Source organism: Heptranchias perlo, chromosome 3 (genome assembly GCF_035084215.1).
Source record: "Heptranchias perlo isolate sHepPer1 chromosome 3, sHepPer1.hap1, whole genome shotgun sequence".
Taxonomy (NCBI): domain Eukaryota; kingdom Metazoa; phylum Chordata; class Chondrichthyes; order Hexanchiformes; family Hexanchidae; genus Heptranchias; species Heptranchias perlo.
Window position 1 is genome coordinate 24169178 of NC_090327.1, and position 19320 is coordinate 24188497.

At 43.9% G+C, this 19320-nt stretch overlaps 1 protein-coding gene across 1 annotated transcript in view; it reads left to right on the top strand.

Annotated features, from left to right (window-relative positions):
- Positions 1-862: 862 nt before the first annotated feature.
- The window catches only part of adgrb1a (adhesion G protein-coupled receptor B1a), a 516358-nt gene continuing 497900 nt past the window's right edge, over positions 863-19320 (top strand). The window contains exon 1 of the mRNA XM_067974780.1: positions 863-1595. Within this exon, the coding sequence (XP_067830881.1) occupies positions 863-1595 (733 nt within the window). The remainder of the gene's footprint in view (positions 1596-19320) is intronic.

The following is a 19320-nucleotide window of genomic DNA, read 5'->3' on the forward strand; positions in this document are numbered from 1 at the left end:
TTTATTGGCATGCTTTGTGTGGGCTATTAAATGCGTTCTTTTAACAGTTTAATCACTAAATGGCAATTAGCTTTGGGTGCTTATCCGATAATCAGGAGAGAAAAGCTGCATTTTAATTAGCATTAATTACCAAAATATTTGAGTTTTTGTGAGGACGTGTCGTTCCAGACTCAATTAGAAAACATGACTAGAGAGTCTGAAGCAGACGAGTCTTTTTAACCACCTGCGTGAAAATAAGCTTATTTATGTCTGCATGTTTTTAAGTGGCCACCACTAAACAACGGCAAGGAATTAAGCAACAGGACGCGTTTGATCTGACACTTAAAATCATTAAAATGCCACAACCTCCCGGGGGCTCGATCGAGCACATTTTACTTGCTGGAAGAGTTACGGGAAATGGAACAAAATCAATGAAAGCCATATCAATGATGACTTTAAATAAGAGATTATACATGTTTATGTCATCAAGGATATTAAAAGAAAGTGATACCTGTCCTTTTTATAATTTCAGATTCAATTCTGACTGTTGCGACGGCTGTCTGAAGCGCTGGTATCTATCCTGCAGAAATTGATATGTGTAATTTATAAAATAATTCCTGTGCATCCCTAATACATTGAATAAACCACGACCTCACACAGCGTTGGAAGGGGAAAAAATTACTACTTCGGGACTCACAGGGTTATCCTTAAAAAAAAAACACAATTCCAGGAATTTACCACAAGGGGGAGACCTAGGACAAAACTACAAAGATTGCAATGAAATCATCTCCAGGTCTCTTTCTCTAAAAGTCGATCCTGTTATGTCCATGGTCTGGGCTCTTGCTGCTATTTCCTTGGCGTTTCTTGGGACAACTGACCTAGGATGAGGATCACTGAAACCGCGGTGATTGTGATATTTGCCGCCGCGCTGTGGACCGTTAGCGGGTTTGACGTCGGGCAATCCCCTTGCACCACTCTGGTCCAGGGGAAACTATTCGGATACTTCTCTTCTTCAGTGGTCTTTGCTTCCAACTACTCGGTCTGCTCCTGGATTATCCAAAACCCCGACCCGAGGAGATATACGTTGTACATGAAGGTGGCCAAGACCAGCAATATCTGTGAGCGGCACCAAATCCGCACCTACCAGTTCGATTCCTTTTTGGCAAGCACCCGTACCTATTTGGGGATGGAGAGCTTCGACGAAGTCCTGAAGCTCTGCGACTCTTCCACCCGTTATGCCTTCCTCCAGTCCAGCAAGCAGTACCTTCAGATGAAGCAGATCTCGCCCGGAGACGGCGTCCGACCGAGGGGCAGAGGCGGCAGGATCAAAGACAAGGAGTTTTCTGCGGAATATTTGGTTGTGGGCAACAGGAACCCCAGTAAAGGGGCTTGCCAGATGCTCTGCAAGTGGCTAGAGACCTGCTTGGCCATCAGCACCAGCGCCCGTCCCTGTGGCATCATGCAGACGCCTTGCTTCTGCTCGAGGGGTGAGAGCATGGGTCAATCCACCGAAATGCTGGGGTTAAATAAAAAGGGAGACAGCTGTTTGAAAGACGGCGTCTACTTGGAAAATTGCATCAAGAGCCCAAAGGAGAGCGCCGACGCAGAATCCCCCGGTAAGTGAACATAACGATTGTACACTTCTCGTCGCCTCTGCTGCCTTCGTATTGAACAAAAGCACCAAAAAGGATTTATGTTTTAGCTCGAAATAGCGTGCCCTATCCTTTTAAAATTACCTGCTGCGGTGCTTTTTATAATATATATTAAAAAAAAATGAACCCTACTCCCTCGGCTTGAATTGCAGCGATACTGTTTCGAGACATTTATGGATGGCCCTGATTCTGAATAACGTGCAGTGAGTGTACAGAGAACTATCTGGTCAATTAGTTTGGAGGTTAAGAAATTGACATGTAATTGACCGGCGAGGGAAACCGATAGGGGCACGAATGTAAGGTTTAATTGAGAATTACCAGTAGATTTCTCCCTGATTTATGACTCAGCACGCTGAAAACATTTCAAAGGATATCACCGATTCCTTAAAATGATGCGATTTCGAATAATTAAACTAAACCTTTCATTGTTTCCACGCTTTCTCACTAAATCCATACTAACATTTTTTTTGTAATCTGATCGCAAACCGAGCAATGATTTCACTCGAGTTATGTATTTCTGATGGCTAGTTTTAAGTTAAACTTTCCGAGCGTGATAATGTACTTGTTGATTCTTTTGCAGACTGGTCTGTCTCTCACAATTAAAACCGACGTCATCTGATTTTTCTGGGTTTGCTGTAATAATTTGAGAGCAATTTTTTTTTTAAAAAAAGAAATGAAATGGTATTGCAGTTTATTTTCTGCCTGCTTGTTGTAGCCTCGCTTCTCAATCAGCTTGAGCGCAGAAAGGTGACTGGATTCTGAAAATAATGGGCCGCCTTGCTTGTAGAGCTATGAAATTCCTGTACACCGTTTGAAATGTAAAACTGGGTTTAGAAATTATGCTTGTTCGCAGCCAGATCCTACCCATGGGGTGGCGTACAGACACAATGCAGTCCAGCATTCAGGAGAAGAAACGATAGTCTTTCCCCGAATAAAGTTACATTTCTTCAGTTTAAAAATACAGTTCTTTCAAACGCTGCAACTTTCTCACTATTGGCCATTTGAAATCGGACTTACCTCGATTAGGATGTCCGTTTCTTCCCTAAGAGCCTTTTCTGATATTCCCTGGGTCTACGCGACTGTCCTATACTGCCTATAACGATACTATAAAGCAGGAGAAGCGTGTCAAACTGTGCACGATAAGTGTACCCAAAAAAAAAACAGTAAAGGACTGGAAATCTAAAACAAAAAACAGTAAAGGACTGGAAATCTAAAACAAAAAACAGTAAAGGACTGGAAACACCCAGTTGATCAGGCAGTATCTATGGGGAGAACAGGCAAAGCTCACGTTTCAGGTGTGGACTCTTTGTCAGAACTGGAAGACATTATGATGAAGAGTATTTAAAAAGGAACAGAACAACTGGAAGGGGGAGGGACACAGACACACACACACAGGGGAATAAATAGAATGACCTGTAAAGTGTTTTAAGTGGAGAAACAGCAGTTGGTTAGACGGCAGAAGTGATTTTTAAGTGTTATGATAAATGTTTTTGCTAAAGCAGATGTGGATTAAGCTTGTAACATATACAGCATTTACATTTTTAAATCATATTTTATACCCTTCTCTTCTGAAAATGATTATTGTCTCAGTTTGACTTGTTCAGTGCTTCAGTAACGGACCATCCAATTGCCATTGTTTTCACGAAAGTCTAGAGTACTCTGGGGAGACGGGGAAGGAGTCCATATGCACTGCTATATATTTTATGTATACAAAAGTCAAATCTTCTTCCTATTTTGCTGTTTGCCTTGGGGTGAAATTAAAAATTGCTTCCTGGATTCTTATGGGAATGGTCGCAATTGTGAATAGCTCCACTTTTTTCCCTCACAGCTTAGATGTTATCTTATACCACTTATGTTTGGTGCTGTTAATTGCCAAGATAACTCGTGATGATTTATAGCATATACAGAAAAATAGTGAATTGGGAAATTATTAGGTGTTTCACTGCAACACAGTTTGGGATGGTTGACAATACCATAACCTACAAAAGTGAAATTGAGTGGCTTGTGTTGACCTCGGGTTGTCTGTTTTCCATTCAAAAAAGTTTTATGTTTGGCTTGTATCTTTGTCAGCCATTTTTGGTTGCTAGTCAAGTCACCAGACTATTCACTGTCTTCAATATATTGTAGGTTTTTAGCAAAGAAATGGTGAGGTTCACAGCATTTATCTAATGGGCATATAAAGTGATGGTTTATAGTTGGTACTTTGCAACTAACAGTGGACTTCTGGAGCAAGACCAGATGTCATCTCAAAACACTGGAGATTTCAGTGGTTGGTTCTGTTGGAAAAAGGTCATTGCAGCTGTACCAGACCATCTCCAGGTCTTGAGGTCATTCACAATTGGGAGCTTTAAACAAAGTATTCCACTGTGAGGTGGCTGTTAGATAATGTTTATATGTGGATTGCCTATTAAAGAGAGAGCACCATGAACAATGCATATCAGAATTAATATGTGGCTTATAATAGAGTGCTTGTTTTGGAATAGATCCTTTATAAATAATGGCACCATATACAATGAGTGGACATCACAAAGTGCTATTGTGAGGACTATGTGTCATACAGAAGGTATAATTAGGTATCCAGGAACAGCATATAAGAGGCAGCAGTGAGAGGGGGAAGGGTGACCATGAAATAAAACACTCATGTTGATGAGTGAGATAATTCCTGATTACCAGTTCTATGGTACAATAGCTCACCAAATTGTATTATAATGTTCTTTTAAGTTTATTTGCAGAACAACAAAGGCTGAACTTGACAGAAAAGTAATATTAAAAAGTGTATGAGCTTCACGGACAAGCAAGTAGTACAACACATTAATCTATCAACACCCTGCCATATGGAGCACTAGGGCACAGACTGGTGAGCATGATTCTCCCTCTAGCCAGTTCCTGATCTCATCAGGGCTACTGTGGGGGGGGGGAATGCCTCAGTTGTGCACCCCCTTAATCAGGAATTACTGAGTGGAGAATCATTGGTTTGAACCCAACGAGAGAAAGAGAAGACCAGGTGTTGAGCCAACTCTCATACACCCTTATGCATCTGCTGAACACTGTGACTTGAGTCCTTTTCAGATTATGGGAATGTAATCTATGGAATGCCCCCAGTCAGAGTTGAATAACGCACATTGCAATTATATCCTGGAGCTTTCACTCAGTTACCTTTGCAGGGAAATATTTTAGTGTTTTCCTCTGACCATGCAGGAAATTGAATAGGAACATAGGAACAGGAGTAGGCCATTCAGCCCCTAGTGCCTGCTCCGCCATTTGATAAGATCATGGCTGATCTGTGATCTAAGTCCATATACCCGCCTTTGGCCCATAATAACTTGGGATAAGTCCATCATTTGTGAATTAAATGCTATCGATTGGAAGGAGCGGCATCAATTGACAAAATGGATTTTCTTGTTCCATACTTCAGTATATGGTAAGTGATTTGATGTGCAATTTTAAATAAAAATTCTGTGGGGGTCAGTGGATCTGAGCAATAGTAAATCACTTGTTGCAACAAATCAGCTGCCCGACCTATGTCCTAGTGATGATGTGGAGATGCCGGTGATGGACTGGGGTTGACAATTGTAAACAATTTTACAACACCAAGTTATAGTCCAGCAATTTTATTTTAAATTCACAAGCTTTCGGAGACTACCTCCTTCGTCAGGTGAATGATTTTCACATCATTCACCTGACGAAGGAGGTAGTCTCCGAAAGCTTGTGAATTTAAAATAAAATTGCTGGACTATAACTTGGTGTTGTAAAATTGTTTACATATGTCCTAGTGGCCAGTTACAGATGCTAAGATCCGATATCTTGTCACTAGGCCACCTATTTAACCAGGAAGCTGTTATGCGGTGCTGAGGAGGCTACAGAAGAGGGATAGAAGGATAAAAGGAAGGGCTTTGGAGAATGGCTCCAGCATATTTGTGTTGTTGATCAATATAGAATAAAAGCTGACTGAATTTTATTTTACTTGAGAAATTTTGTCATAAGATTTTAGATCAAAATTAGAAACATACAGTGCAAGGCTTGCATTGGAAAGAGCTTATTTATAGTTCTTGGGGGAAAAAAATGACCAATGACATGCAAATTTAATGCATAGAGATGATCTAATTGCTGACTGAGTTATGGTGGCCCTTTCATGAGCATGAAAACTTCATAACTCACAAGCGTTGCAGAAATAAGTGAGTTATGAGGATCTTTCACAGGAGTGAGACAACACCTCCAATTCACCGGCACTGTTTTGTTTTATCACTGGGATTTGGAATTTATTTGGCAGCTGCCTGTCAGGAGTCTACTACTGATTGCGAAGTGCGACTTCATGTGAAGAATCCGGTTTTGGATATAGGTCTATTTTATGGCAACAGAAGTACTAGTTGTGCTCACAGAATAAATGACGTTATACAGTTGGACAATGACCTCTTTACCAGTTCATAGGAGCAACTGACTATCAAGAATTCAGACAGAAATATCAGTAATATTTTATTGTTCTGTTACATGATTTCTTGCATGTTTAACTACAGGACACTAGTTCTCAAACCGAGTCTCTCCTCTCCTGAGGGTGCTGGCACATGTTTCCACAGGTACTGGCAACCCTTTGGTATGCCTATTTTTAATCTGTGACCCTGCACAGCGAGTGTCAACAGGCTATTTGATTATGGAAGGCATCACAGTTGAGACTGATTCTATCTTCACTTTCCAGTAGCTGGAATAACCCAAATTAAAATTCTCATCATTGTGTTCAAATTCCTCAATGGCCTCATCCCTCCGTATCTCTGTAACCTCCTCTAGTCTTACAACCCTCCGAGGACTCTGCATCCCTCTAATTCTGGCCTCTTGTGCATCTCCGACTTCCTTTGGCCACCATTGATGGCTGTTCCTTCAGCTGTCTGGGCCCCAGGTTCTGCAATTCCTTCCCTAAACCTCTCCGCAAGTCACCTCTCCTTTTAAGATGCTCCTCAAAACCTACCTCTTATTTCACCTGTCCTAATGTCTCCTTCTTTGGCTTAGTGTCAATTTTTGTCTCAAAACGCTCCCGTGAAGTGCCTTGGGACATTTTATTATGTTAAAGGTGCTAAATAAATGCAAGTTGTTGTTGTTGAATGCCCTTTTGTTAACAGGATTTGATTGAAGAAAACTATCAAGTTATTGAGAGATTGAAGCCAGGGCAATGATTGTTGACATTCAGTCAGAAAATCCCCAGAAAATGAGTTTAGAATATTTGAATATTAGGTTACTTATATTTATATAGGGCCCGAAGTTAGCAGGGCTGCGGGTTCTCGGCGGGGGGGGGGGCTATCGGGCGCGTGGGTAACGCGCCCGGTGAAATTAGTCAGCTTCCTGCGTGATTGTAGCATCCACTCCACTAATTGGATCCACTTACCTTCTCCTCCGGGTTCCCCACTGCTGATCTGCGCGTCGGGCGGGCTGCGCATGCACAGTAAGATCTGTCAGCTGGAGGAGCTCTATTTAAAGGGGCAGTCCACTGACAGATGCTGCAACAAATAGAAACAATCACAGCATGGAGCAGCCCAGGGGGAAGGCTGCTCCCAGTTTAATAATGCCTCACTCCAGGTATCAATACATGGGGTGAGGAGGAGGGGGAGGATAGAGATCTTCTTCCCGGCGTGCGGGAGGAAGCGGCCTGCCTCTGCCACCAGGAAGGCCTGGCTCGAGGTGGCAGAGGAGGTCACCAGCGCAACCAACATATCGCCCACCTGCATACAGTGCAGGAGGCACTCCAATGACCTCAGTAGGTCAGCCACAGTGAGAACATGTAGTCTTTCCCCTACATTCCGTCTGCCACATCACTGCCCCCACCCCACATCTCCTTCAGCACTGCCAACACTATTCTGTCACATCACCCCTCTTACCCACTCAAACCTCATCCTCATCTTACCTGCACCTACTTACCTCGCCAGTGCTCATCCCGCCACTACCACTCAACCCAATCCTCATACAATCTCATGGCTCTATCTCATACCCACCCTCTCATGCATCTCTTTCACGGCCAGCCTCACTCAACCTGCCACTACCTGTGCTGCAGCCACAGGGCATGCATCACATGTACAGAAGGCAGCGTAAGGCAAACGTGTCATGAGCATGAAGGGGATGCACAAGGGTGTTTGAGAGTTTTCATGGGTGTCACTTATATTGAATTTCTGACCAACTCACATTACATATTATATTGGCACCACTACTGCCATGTCTTCGCGAATCCTGTCTGGTTTGTGCAATAATGCCCACTCCTGAGGATCACTATGAGGACCCACAACTGATGACACCCATTGTGTCACTGCAGAGTGGGTGTAGGTGTATTTGCAGGGCTCTTTTGCGCAGACGACTGAGAGACATCGGCGATGTCCCCGGTTGCACCCTGGAAGGATGCGGAGGAGAAGTTGTTGAGGGCAGTGGTGACTTTGACAGCGACAGGTAAGAAGATGGTGCTCGGGCCAGCCAGGAGCAGCTCGGCATGAAAGAGGCTGCAGATGTCCACGACTACATGTCGGGTGACTCTGAGCCTCCGTGTGCACTGCTGCTCAGAGAGGTCCAGGAGGCTGAGCCTCGGTCTGTGGACCCTGTGGCGAGGGTGGTGCCCTCTGCGACGCATCTCTCTCTGCGGTAGCCCTCCCTCCTGCTGTACAGGTGGATGTGTCACAGCACTCTGTTGTGGAGCTCCACGTGTCAGAGGTGGACGGCGTGGATGGCGAGGCTGGTAATGCTGTTCGCCCTCCGAGGAGGTCATGACTGCAGCTACGGTGGCCCCCATCCGCAAGATGTACATCTGAGGGGGTCCGCAAGGTCGGTACATATCTCCGGACCCCGGGGTAAATGTGCAAGTTGGTGACTTTGACTGTCAGGAGGAGGGTGGTGGAGGCCAAACTTTGTCCCAAGTGACAGAGTGGCCTCCTGCAATGAGTGAGGGTCTCCCCCCCCCCCCCACCTGTCAAATGGACCTTTGCAGCTGCCACAGGCTGACAGCTGCAACACGTCCATTTGACCTGGGAGTGTTTCCCCCAGTGTGGGAAACAGTCCCAGTTTGCTCTAAAATCCCACCCCTCCTCACATAATCCCTTAATCAGGTCAGTTAATGGCCTGAAATACCTAAATAAATACTTTCAAGTGGCATCCCGCTGGCTTTAATTGCCTGCGGGATTCCTACCAGCGGGGGCTGCGCGCGCACGCCGGCGCGTCCGTGGGAAACCCGGAAATGTGCGGGTTCGGGGCGGGCTCCGGTCCAGCTCGGGATTCTTCGATTTTCGGAGCCCCCCCGCCAGGAACGCACCCGATAGCGGGTGCTAAAATGACGCCCATAGTGTCTATCTCATTGCCAAAATATATCAAAGTGTCATACAAATTTTTTTTTGGAATGACTATGGTGTATAAAGTGGGAGAACAAGCTGATAAAACTATCAAAAAAAGTATGTGTTTCTAACTTTAAGAAATAAGAGAAGTGTGCTAAAACAGTTTAAGTTTCAATCAGTTTTAATGTAAATTTATATCTCTTATCTACAGTATAATTTTTTAAGTGATTGAACTTAAGGTGTGTGGGTGTAATGTGTTTCATCATGTCAATAATTTGTATATAGCATTGCCTTATTCTGACAATGTGTGATGTGCTAACCCCACTCCCCTGCCAATATATCTAATTTATTATTGCCTTCATAATATATTGAAAAAATTCTTTCACTGTTTTAAGTCCCTTTCTCCTGCATTATGTAATATACCATTCATCAGCTGTCAGCTGCTCTATCCAGTCATTCCTGCTAGAATGTACGTGTGTGGATATTGGGCAAGAACAGGCTCTGATGCCCTCCATGGTTGACTCTCAGAGTCCAATAATGAATGACTACTTGAATGACGTACTGCAAGACGCTTGGTTCCTGTGGAACGTATCCCAGCATAAGTCAGAGCCTTCAGAAGAGCAGGGAATTTTTTTTTTTAAAACTTCATTTTCTGCCAATCAATCTAACTATTAAAAACACACATATCTGTTTTTAGGGAATGGTATACACATCAAGTTGAGATATATTACTATTGGGAACTGAAAGATTTTCCCAATTTGGGCATCCAATGTCTGCATCAAGCACAATTATAACACAGTTAGATACAAAATCAAGCCCCCTCAACTTGGCTTCATTGATGTGCCTTACTCCTAACTTCAAAACAGCTACAATAATAACAACTTGCATTCATGTAGCAACTTTTAGCATAAGAAATACCCCAAGGTGCTTCACAAGTAGGTGTGAGCTGGAGAGATTAGGAAGGGTAATTAAAAGCTTGGTCAAAGAGATGGGCCTTGACGTTTTTAAAAGTGGCAAGAGAGAAGTTTGGAATCAGGATCAAGGTGGCTGAACGTTTTGTACAGAAGATCAGGGTTACAGAAATGGATCATTCAGGAGGGGATATGGAACTGGATGAGTTTGGATAGGGCAAGGCTACAGAGGAATTTCTTCTTAGATGACTGAGTATTTTAAATGTGACATCTTGAGGGACCAGGAACAAGTGTAGACAGTAAGGATGGGGTTGACGGATGAGTGGTATCTCTTGCAGGACAGGATCTGTGCAGTAGAATTTTGGACAAGTGGAGTTTATTGAGGGAAGGAGGGGTCAGCAAGTAGAGCCTTGGAGCAATCAGATGTCAAAGTAATGAAGGCAAGCACAAGGGTTTCTGTAGTACAGGGGTTGAGGTAATGGCCAAGGCAGGCAATGTTGCGGAGGTGAAGATAAGTGATCTTGATGATGGATAGAATGTGGGATTTAAAGCTCAACTCAGAATTGAACAGGATGCCAAGATTACGCACAGTCTGGTTCATCCTGAGAGTGTGGCTGGGGAGGGAACTGGAATTAGTGGCAAGGGATTGGAGTTTGTGGCAAGAGCTGAAGATGGTGGTGAAAACTGAAGACAATGACTTTGGTGTTCCCGCTTCTGAGTTGCAAGAAGTTGAGACTCGTCCAAGACTTGATGTCAAACAGGCAGCCTGACAGTATGGAGGGGGCCAAAGGGTTTGAGAGAAGTGGTGGGGGGGTAGAGCTGGGTATCAACAGCATGACTGCCGATGATTTCGAGGGGCAGCATGTAGATAAAAATCTGCGGCCTCTCTGAGTGGGGTTGTCAATTACTGCCAAATGTGGGCCAGTTTTTGAGCTGTGTGCTGATGCTATCCAGAAACTGAGTTGTGACTGCCCAACGTAATTTCACATAGAACTGTTGCTGCTACCAGAGGGGGGATACTGTTATTTCATTAATCTGGGCTGGTTCTGAACTTATGTTCTAGAGATGTTTAACCCATTATGTCAAGCAGTCTCCAATGCAATTTATTATATATCAAAGGAATTGTCTATGCAAGTTGAATGTTGTGTCATCAAAGTAAAGAAAGTCAGTGCTAGGATATCAACCATTTTTAAACTTTTGGCATCTACTCAGTGCTTGCACTGCTATAGCAGTGGTTGGATGCAGAATAATTGCCAGGCCTTTTCCTTGGGGGTTCTCCCAATCGGGGTGGTAACTTTGGTGGACAATCACCAGAAACTTCGGAAACACTCCATAAACTGGGTTTTGGCCCATCTTCCGCTAAAGTTGCATTGGCTGGCCAGGAGAACCCCCGAGAAAATATCCGGTGAAGGTTCCCTCTATTTTACCTCAACAATGTGCTTTAACCTCAATGTTAGAAGTGTACCTCCTTCACCAGTGTGACATTTCCATTTCCTGGACTGCCATGTTTGGTGTTTCTTTGAATGAGACATCCAATTAGTGTCAAATCACTGAAACTTGAGTGCAGAAGGGGACAATTTTGACCCATCTTGCCTGTGCTGGTGCTAGCTTCACAACTGAGTTATCTACTCATCCCATTTCCCTGCACTCTTAAATATTTTCCCTCTTCATTGCAATGATTGACTCGACTTCAGTACTTCAATGGCTGTAAAACGCTTTGGGACATCCTGAGAAGGTGAAAGGCACTATATAAATGCAAGTCTTTCTTTTCAGTAGTCACTTTGGTAATGCATTCCAAATTCTAATCATCCCTTGCATGGACACATTTCTTCCAATCTTGACCTTTGTGCTTTTTAACTAATCATAACCTTATGCACCCTTGTTATTGATTCACTGACCAGTGGAAGTAACCTCACATTATATATTTTCTCACACTCTTGCAAAATTTTGAACTATCAACCTTTTCTACTCCAACACTGTCCAGCTTTTTCGAGTCTCTCAATATAACTGTATCATCTCAGTCCTATTATTAGTGAAATTATGGACAATATTTTATCAAAACCAATGCCCACTGAGAAAAGCTGAATTGACAATTCCAAATTTTTTTCACTTCGAACTCTGAAAACCCATGGAGACCGAGAGAGATGACTTTCATCTCCTACCAAATACCGTAACTTTGCCAAAACAAAAGCTTTGAAATTCTCTGCTATTCTTGAGTTATTTGTAAGAAAACCCCAGATGTTACATTAAAGCGAGTGAGGCTAGTAGAACCTCAATGTAAATTAGTAAAAGTAACTTGAAAACAGACACCAGAAAGGATCAGAGAACATTTAAAATAGTCTTCCAGGTACTGGGACATTCAAAATGCAGCTGGATGCTAGGCTGGAAAAATTAGGATACCGGAGGGATGAGCTTCAATGGGATAAATGCCCTTTTCTTCTGCTTGTTATCCATATGTTCTTGTGATACATAACTCTTCTCCTGCCACACCAAAAAAAGATTTGACCCAAAAAGATGGGATGGTAGCTTTGTATTGCTTTTGCCCTATTACTTCCACACTAGTGCTAAGCATTTTTGGACGTGCACTAATCTCTGGTAGACGACTTAAAGAATCATACAGTATGGAAGGAGGCCATTCGGCCTGTGCCGGCTCTTTGATGGAGCTATCCAATTAGTCCCACTCTTCTTCTACTAGGCAATTTCTCACCATTTGGAGTTTGTACGGGGGGTTGTAGAACCCTTAGTCCAGTGCTTTTAAATGCCTAAGTGGACCACTGGATCTCCTGGGAACTTTTAAAATAGTACAGAATTTTTTAATTTTAGGAGGTAAGCTCATATCCCTTTCTACTGTCTCCTAATAGTTAAAATTAGCTGTCTGGGGAGCACAGTTATGTCAGTGAGGTCAGTGCAGCAAGGTGTAGCTGGCAGAAGAACTCAACTCTGCTGGCTGGGCATCTCCCTAAATAGAAATACTGGTTATAGACTAGTATCTGTAATATTTTACATAAGAACATAAAAAATAGGAGCAGGAGTAGGCCATACGGCCCCTTGAGGCTGCTCCACCATTTAATAAGATCATGGCTGATCTTCTGCCTCAACTCCACTTTCCTGCCCTACCATCTATAATCCCATGATTCCCTTAGTGTCCAAATATCCATCGATCTGAGGCTTGAAGATACTCAATGACTGAGCATCCACAGCCCTCTGGGGTAGAGAATTCCAAAGGCTCACAACCCTCCTGAGTGAAGAAATTTTTCTTCATCTCGGTCCTAAATGGCCGACCCCTTATCTTGAAACTATGACCTCTAGTTCTAGACTCTCCTGCCCGGGGAAACAGCCTCTCAGCATCTACCCTGTCAAGCTCTCTAAGAATTTTATACGTCTCAATAAGATCACCTCTCATTCTTCTAAACTCCAGAGAATATAGGCCCTTTCTTCACAATCGCGTCTCATAGGACAGCCCTCTCATCCCAGGAATCAATCTAGTGAACCTTCGATGCACCCCCTCTAAGGCAAGTATATCCTTCCTTAGGTTAAGAGACCACGACTGTACACAGTACTCTAGCTGTGATCTCATCAGAGCCCTTTATAATTGCAGCAAGACCTCCTTACTCTTATACTCCAACCTTCTTGCAATAAAGGCTAACATGCCATTTGCCTTCCTAATTGCTTGCTGTACCTGCATGTTAACTTTCTGTGATTTGTGCACAAGGACACTCAAATCCCTCTGCCTACCAACATTTCTTAGTCTCTCACCTTTTAAAAAAAATATTCTGCTTTTCTATTCTTCTTACCAAAGTGGATAATTTCACATTTCTCCACATTATACTCCATCTGCCACCTTCTCGTCCACTCACTTAACCTGTCTATATCCCTTTGCAGCCTCTTTGTAACGCAATAGTAAGTGAGAAATAATTTGTGCAGTTAATTTGACAATTTGCAGTTCTAAGTTATGTAAGTATTTCTGAATTGGAGTATCCATGTAAAGTTTGCTGTCTGACCCATACAGTGCAGGAGAAAACAACAGGCGAACTGAATTCCTTTCCATTTCAGAGGCAGCTGTAAATTAAAGAATGATTCCCTTGCAGAATCTACATTTTTCACTTGAACTTCTAATTTGAATGTATTTTTACTTCCTGTGATGGTCCAACGGGTAAAGACATCCCCTGGTGTAATATTGAGTCATATAGATCAGAAGATCCCAATTTCACTCGCTGGTCTATAATCAGTTAGCAGTTCTCAGCCAGGGCTACAATTAGCGTTAGTGCTCCTAGGCTAGAGAATGGCTTCTGGCCACTATCCAGTGTGTTTGTGGGAATGAGCAGGTGAGAATAAATTGTTCCATGTTTTGATGCTCTGCGCAAAGCTGCTGATGATGCCTGGGCTCACATTTAAAGAATGGCTACTTGGTCAGTTTAACCTCGGCGGTGGGGAAACTTAGAGAAACGATAGTCCGGGACAAAATTAACAGTCACTTGGACAAGTGTGGATTAATTAAGGAAAGTCAGCATGGATTTGTTAAAGGCAAATCATGTTCAACTAACTTGATTCAGTTTTTTGATGAGGTAACAGAAAATGTTGATGAGGGCAATGTGATTGACATAGTGCATATGGACTTCCAAAAGGCGTTTGATAAAGTGCCACATAATAGGCTTGTCATCAAAGTTGAAGCTCATGGAATAAAAGGGGCAGTAGCAGCATGGATACGAAATTGGCTAATTGACAGGAAACAGAGAATAGGGGTGACCGGTTGTTTTTCAGACTGGAGGGCGAGGTGTACATTGGTGTTCCCCAGGCCTTGGTACTAGGACCACTGCTTTTCTTGATGTATATTAATGACTTGGACTTGGGAGTACAGGGCACAATTTCAAAATTTGTAGATGACACAAATCTTGGAAGGGTAGTAATCAGTGAGGAGGATAGTAATAGACTTCAAGAGGATACAGACAGGCTGGTGGGATGGGCGGACACGTAGCTGATGAAATTCAACGCAGAGAAGTGCGAAGTGATACATTTTGGTAGGAAGAATGAGGAGAGGCAATATTAGCTAAAGGGTATCATTCTAAAAGGGGTGCAGGAACAGAGTTATCTGGGGGTAGATGTGCACAAATCGTTGAAGGTGGTAGGGCCAGTTGAGAAAGCGGTTTAAAAAAGCATATGGGATCCTGGGCTTCATAAATAGAGGCAGAGTGTACAAAAGCGAGGAAGTTATGATGAACCTTTATGAAACATTGGTTCAGCCACAACTGGAGTATTGTGTCCAATTCTGGACACTGCACTTTAGGAAGGATGTGAAAGCCTCAGAGAGGGTGCTGAAGAGATTTACTAGAATGGTTCCAGGGATAGACAGGAGAAGCTGGGGTTGTTCTCCTTAGAGCAGAGAAGGTTGAGTGGAGATTTGATAGAGGTATTCAAAATCATGAAGAGTCCAGACCGAGCAGATAGAGAGAAACTTTTCCAATTGGAGGAAGGGTCAAGAACCAGAGGACATAGATTTAAGGTGATTGGCAAAAGAACCAAAGGTGACATGAGGAAAAAACTTTTTTACACAGCGAGTGGTTATGATCTGGAATGCACTGCCTGAGGGGGTGATGGAGGCAGATTCAATCATGACTTTCAAAAGGGAGTTGGATAAGTACTTGAGGGAAAAAAAAATTGCAGGGCTACAGGGAAAAAGCAGGGGAGTGGGACTAGCTGGATAGCTCTTGCAGAGAACCGGCATGGACTCGATGGGCTGAATGGCCTCCTTCCATGTGGAAACCATTCCATGATTGATTGTGCAAGGTACTGAAAAGCTACCAGAAAATATAACCCATTGAAAGGAGAAGAAGTGACAAAATTGGGGGAAACCCCAATGAAAAATGATGTTTAAAGGAACAATTGTTTGCTCAGTGACAAGTTACATTTAAGCAGAGTACCTTGTTTCTGCAGGAGTTCAAAAGTTTAAACATGTGTTAACTTGGGTTCATCGCAAGAGCAACTTGGCTGAAGCTAAGAGACAGACTGACTGTGTTCAGTGGTAGCAGAAATAAAGAATCCACAGTAGTAGATACTGTATCTGTTTTGAATAGAGGAGGCACCATTTGCCCAGGTAAGTCCTATCCACAAAACGCAGGACAAATCCAATCCAATCAATTACCACCCCATCAGTCTACTCTCAATCATCAGCAAAGTGATGGCAGGTGTCGTCGACAGTGCTATCAAGCGACACTTACTCACCACAACCTGCTCACCGACGCTCAGTTTGGGTTCCGCCAGGACCACTCAGCTCCGAACCTCATTACAGCCTTGGTCCAAACATGGACAAAAGAGCTGAATTCCAGAGGTGAGGTGAGAGTGACTGCCCTTAACATCAAGGCAGCATTTGACCGAGTGAGGCATCAAAGAGCCCTAGTAAAATTGAAGTGAATGGGAATCAGGGGGAAAACTCTCCCGTGGCTAGAGTCATACCGAGCACAAAGGAAGATGGTAGTGGTTGTTGGAGGCCAATCATCTCAGCCCCAGGAGATTGCTGCAGGAGTTCCTCAGGGCAGTGTCCTAGGCCCAACCTTCCCTGCATCTTAAGGTCAGGAGTGGGGATGTTTGCTGATGATTGCACAGTGTTCAGTTCCATTTGCAACCCCTCAAATAATGAAGCAGTCCGTGCCCGCGTGCAGCAAGACCTGGACAACATTGAGGCTTGGGCTGATAAGTGGCAAGTAACATTAGTGCCAGGCAATGACCATCTCCGACAAGAGAGGGTCTAACCACCTCCCCTTGACATTGAACAGCATTACCATCACCGAATCCCCCACCATCCACATCCTGTGGGTTACCGTTGACCAGAAACTTAACTGGACCAGCCACATAAATACTGTAGCTACTACAGCAGTTCAGAGGCTGGGTATCCTGTGACGAGTGCCTTACCTCCTGACTTCCACCATCTACAAGGCACAAGTCAGGAGTGTGATGGAATACTCTCCACTTGCTTGGATGAGTGCAGCTCCAACAACACTCAAGAAGCTCGACACCATCCAGGACAAAGCAGCCTGCTTGATTGGCACCCCATCCGCCACCTTAAACATTCACTCCTTCTACCCCTAGCGCACCCTGGCTGCAGTGTGTACCATCTACAAGGTGCACTGCAGCAACTCGCCAAGGCTTCTTCGACAGCACCTCCCAAACCCGCGACCTCTACCACCTAGAAGGGCAGCAGGCACATGGGAACAACACCACCGGCACATTCCCCTCCACACCATCCCGACTTGGAAGTATATCGCCGTTCCTTCATCGTCGCTGGGTCAAAATCCTAGAACTCCCTACCTAACAGCGGTGTGAGATTACCTTCACCACACGGACTGCAGCGGTTCAAGAATGTGGCTCACCACCACCTTCTCAAGGGCAATTAGGGATGGGTAATAAATGCTGGCCTTGCTAGCGACACCCACACCCACAAATGAATAAAACAAAAATTGGGTGTTAGCTCTGAGTGCCTGTGAATAATACCCTGATTTATTTAAGGCCAATTGAGATAGAGCAGGAGTATCTCCCCACGAAATATATATAGCAGTTAAAGAATCCTATCATCTGTTTGGAAGATACTGAATTCCTTGCAGCAGAATTTGGTTTCAGTAATGTGGACTCATTGAGTTTGTATTTTGTCATCGTTGTAACCTCAAGATAGGACAAAAAGTGAAATTCACTGAAGTTCACTTTTCCTTTTGGAATAAGTTACCAGTGAAATACACTGTCAGATCGAGGTATGGGTAAAAGGGGGCATGAATCAATTCATGAACGTTCGTAATCTCCAAATTGCGAAATCCTAATTACATTAATATTATTGATATGTATGTTCTGATTAAATCAGCGAGGAAGTGCAATACACTGATTGCTGTAAGTTTAACTCTATTACGAATACAAAGAGAAGCCATGAATGGTTGAAATCTGAAATAAAACCAGAAAATGTGTGAAAAACAAGTTGATCAGTATCTGAAAAACAATGTGGGCTGAATGTTTCATTGCTGCAGGAGTTCCTCAGGGCAGTGTCCTAGGCCCAACCATCTTCAGCTGCTTCATCAATGACTTTCCCTCCATCATAAGGTCAGAAATGGAAATGTTCGCTGATGATTGCACAGTGTTCAGTTCCATTCGCAACCCCTCAAATAATGAAGCAGTGTGAGCCCGCATGCAGCAAGACCTGGACAACATCCAGGCTTGGGGTCATAAGTGGCAAGTAACATTCGCGCCAGACAAGTGCCAGGCAATGACCATCTCCAACAAGAGAGAATCTAACCACCTCCCCTTGACATTCAACGGCATTACCATCGCCGAATCCCCCACCATCAAAATCCTGGGGGTCACCATTGAACAGAAACTTAACTGGACCAGCCATATAAATACTGTGGCCACAAGAGCAGGCCAGAGGCTGGGTATTCTGTGGCGAGTGACTCACCTCGTGACTCCCCAAAGCCTTTCAACCATCTACAAGGTACAAGTCAGGAGTGTGATGAATACTCTTCACTTGCTTGGATGAGTGCAGCTCCAACAACACTCAAGAAGCTCAACACCATCCAGGAGAAAGCAGCCCGCTTGATTGGCACCCCATTCACCACCCTAAACATTCACTCCCTTCACCACCGGCGCACAGTGGCTGCAGTGTGTACCATCCACAGGATGTACTGCAGCAACTCGCCAAGGCTTCTTCGACAGCACCTCCCAAACCCGCGACCTCTACCACCTGGAAGGACAAGAGCAGCAGGCACATGGGAACAACACCACCTGCACGTTCCCCTCCAAGTCACACACCATCCCGACTTGGAAATATATCGCCGTTCCTTCATCGTTGCTGGGTCAAAATCCTAGAACTCCCTTCCTAACAGTACTGCGGGAGAACCGTCACCACACGGACTGCAGCGGTTCAAGAAGGCGGCTCACCACCACCACCTTCTCAAGGGCAATTAGGGATGGGCAATAAATGCCGGCCTCACCAGCGACGCCCACATCCCATGAACGAATTTTTTAAAAAACGGATTCTTTGTCAGAACTGGTATGATCGAGCTATAGAAGCTCATTTTTTGGGGACCGACAAAAACCAGTCAGGACATGACCAAGAAGCAAAAGAGAAAACAACAGGCAGAGGTCAAGAATTTAAATCAGCTCATAGGTCTGGTGAGGCATTGACAGATTTTGAAGAGTTAGAGAGAGAAGTAAAATTCTGTGCCAAGTCTAGAGGTCAACTCAAGTGATGGGTTACTTATGTGGGGATTTGAAAGACAAAGTAGTAAGACACACGTGGTTCCAAAATGGAAAGGTAAGCGGCAGAATGTGAATGGCATCTGCTGGGAGAATGTATTCTGGGTTGTTTTGCATTTTAAAAATGCTCATACTACATATCAGAGTAAAACGCCTGATCAGTGAAGTTCACGCACAAATCACTAACTCCTGTATGCCCTATTGTTGCATAGGCATTAAATGGGTTGATATCTCTGTAAACATAATGCACAC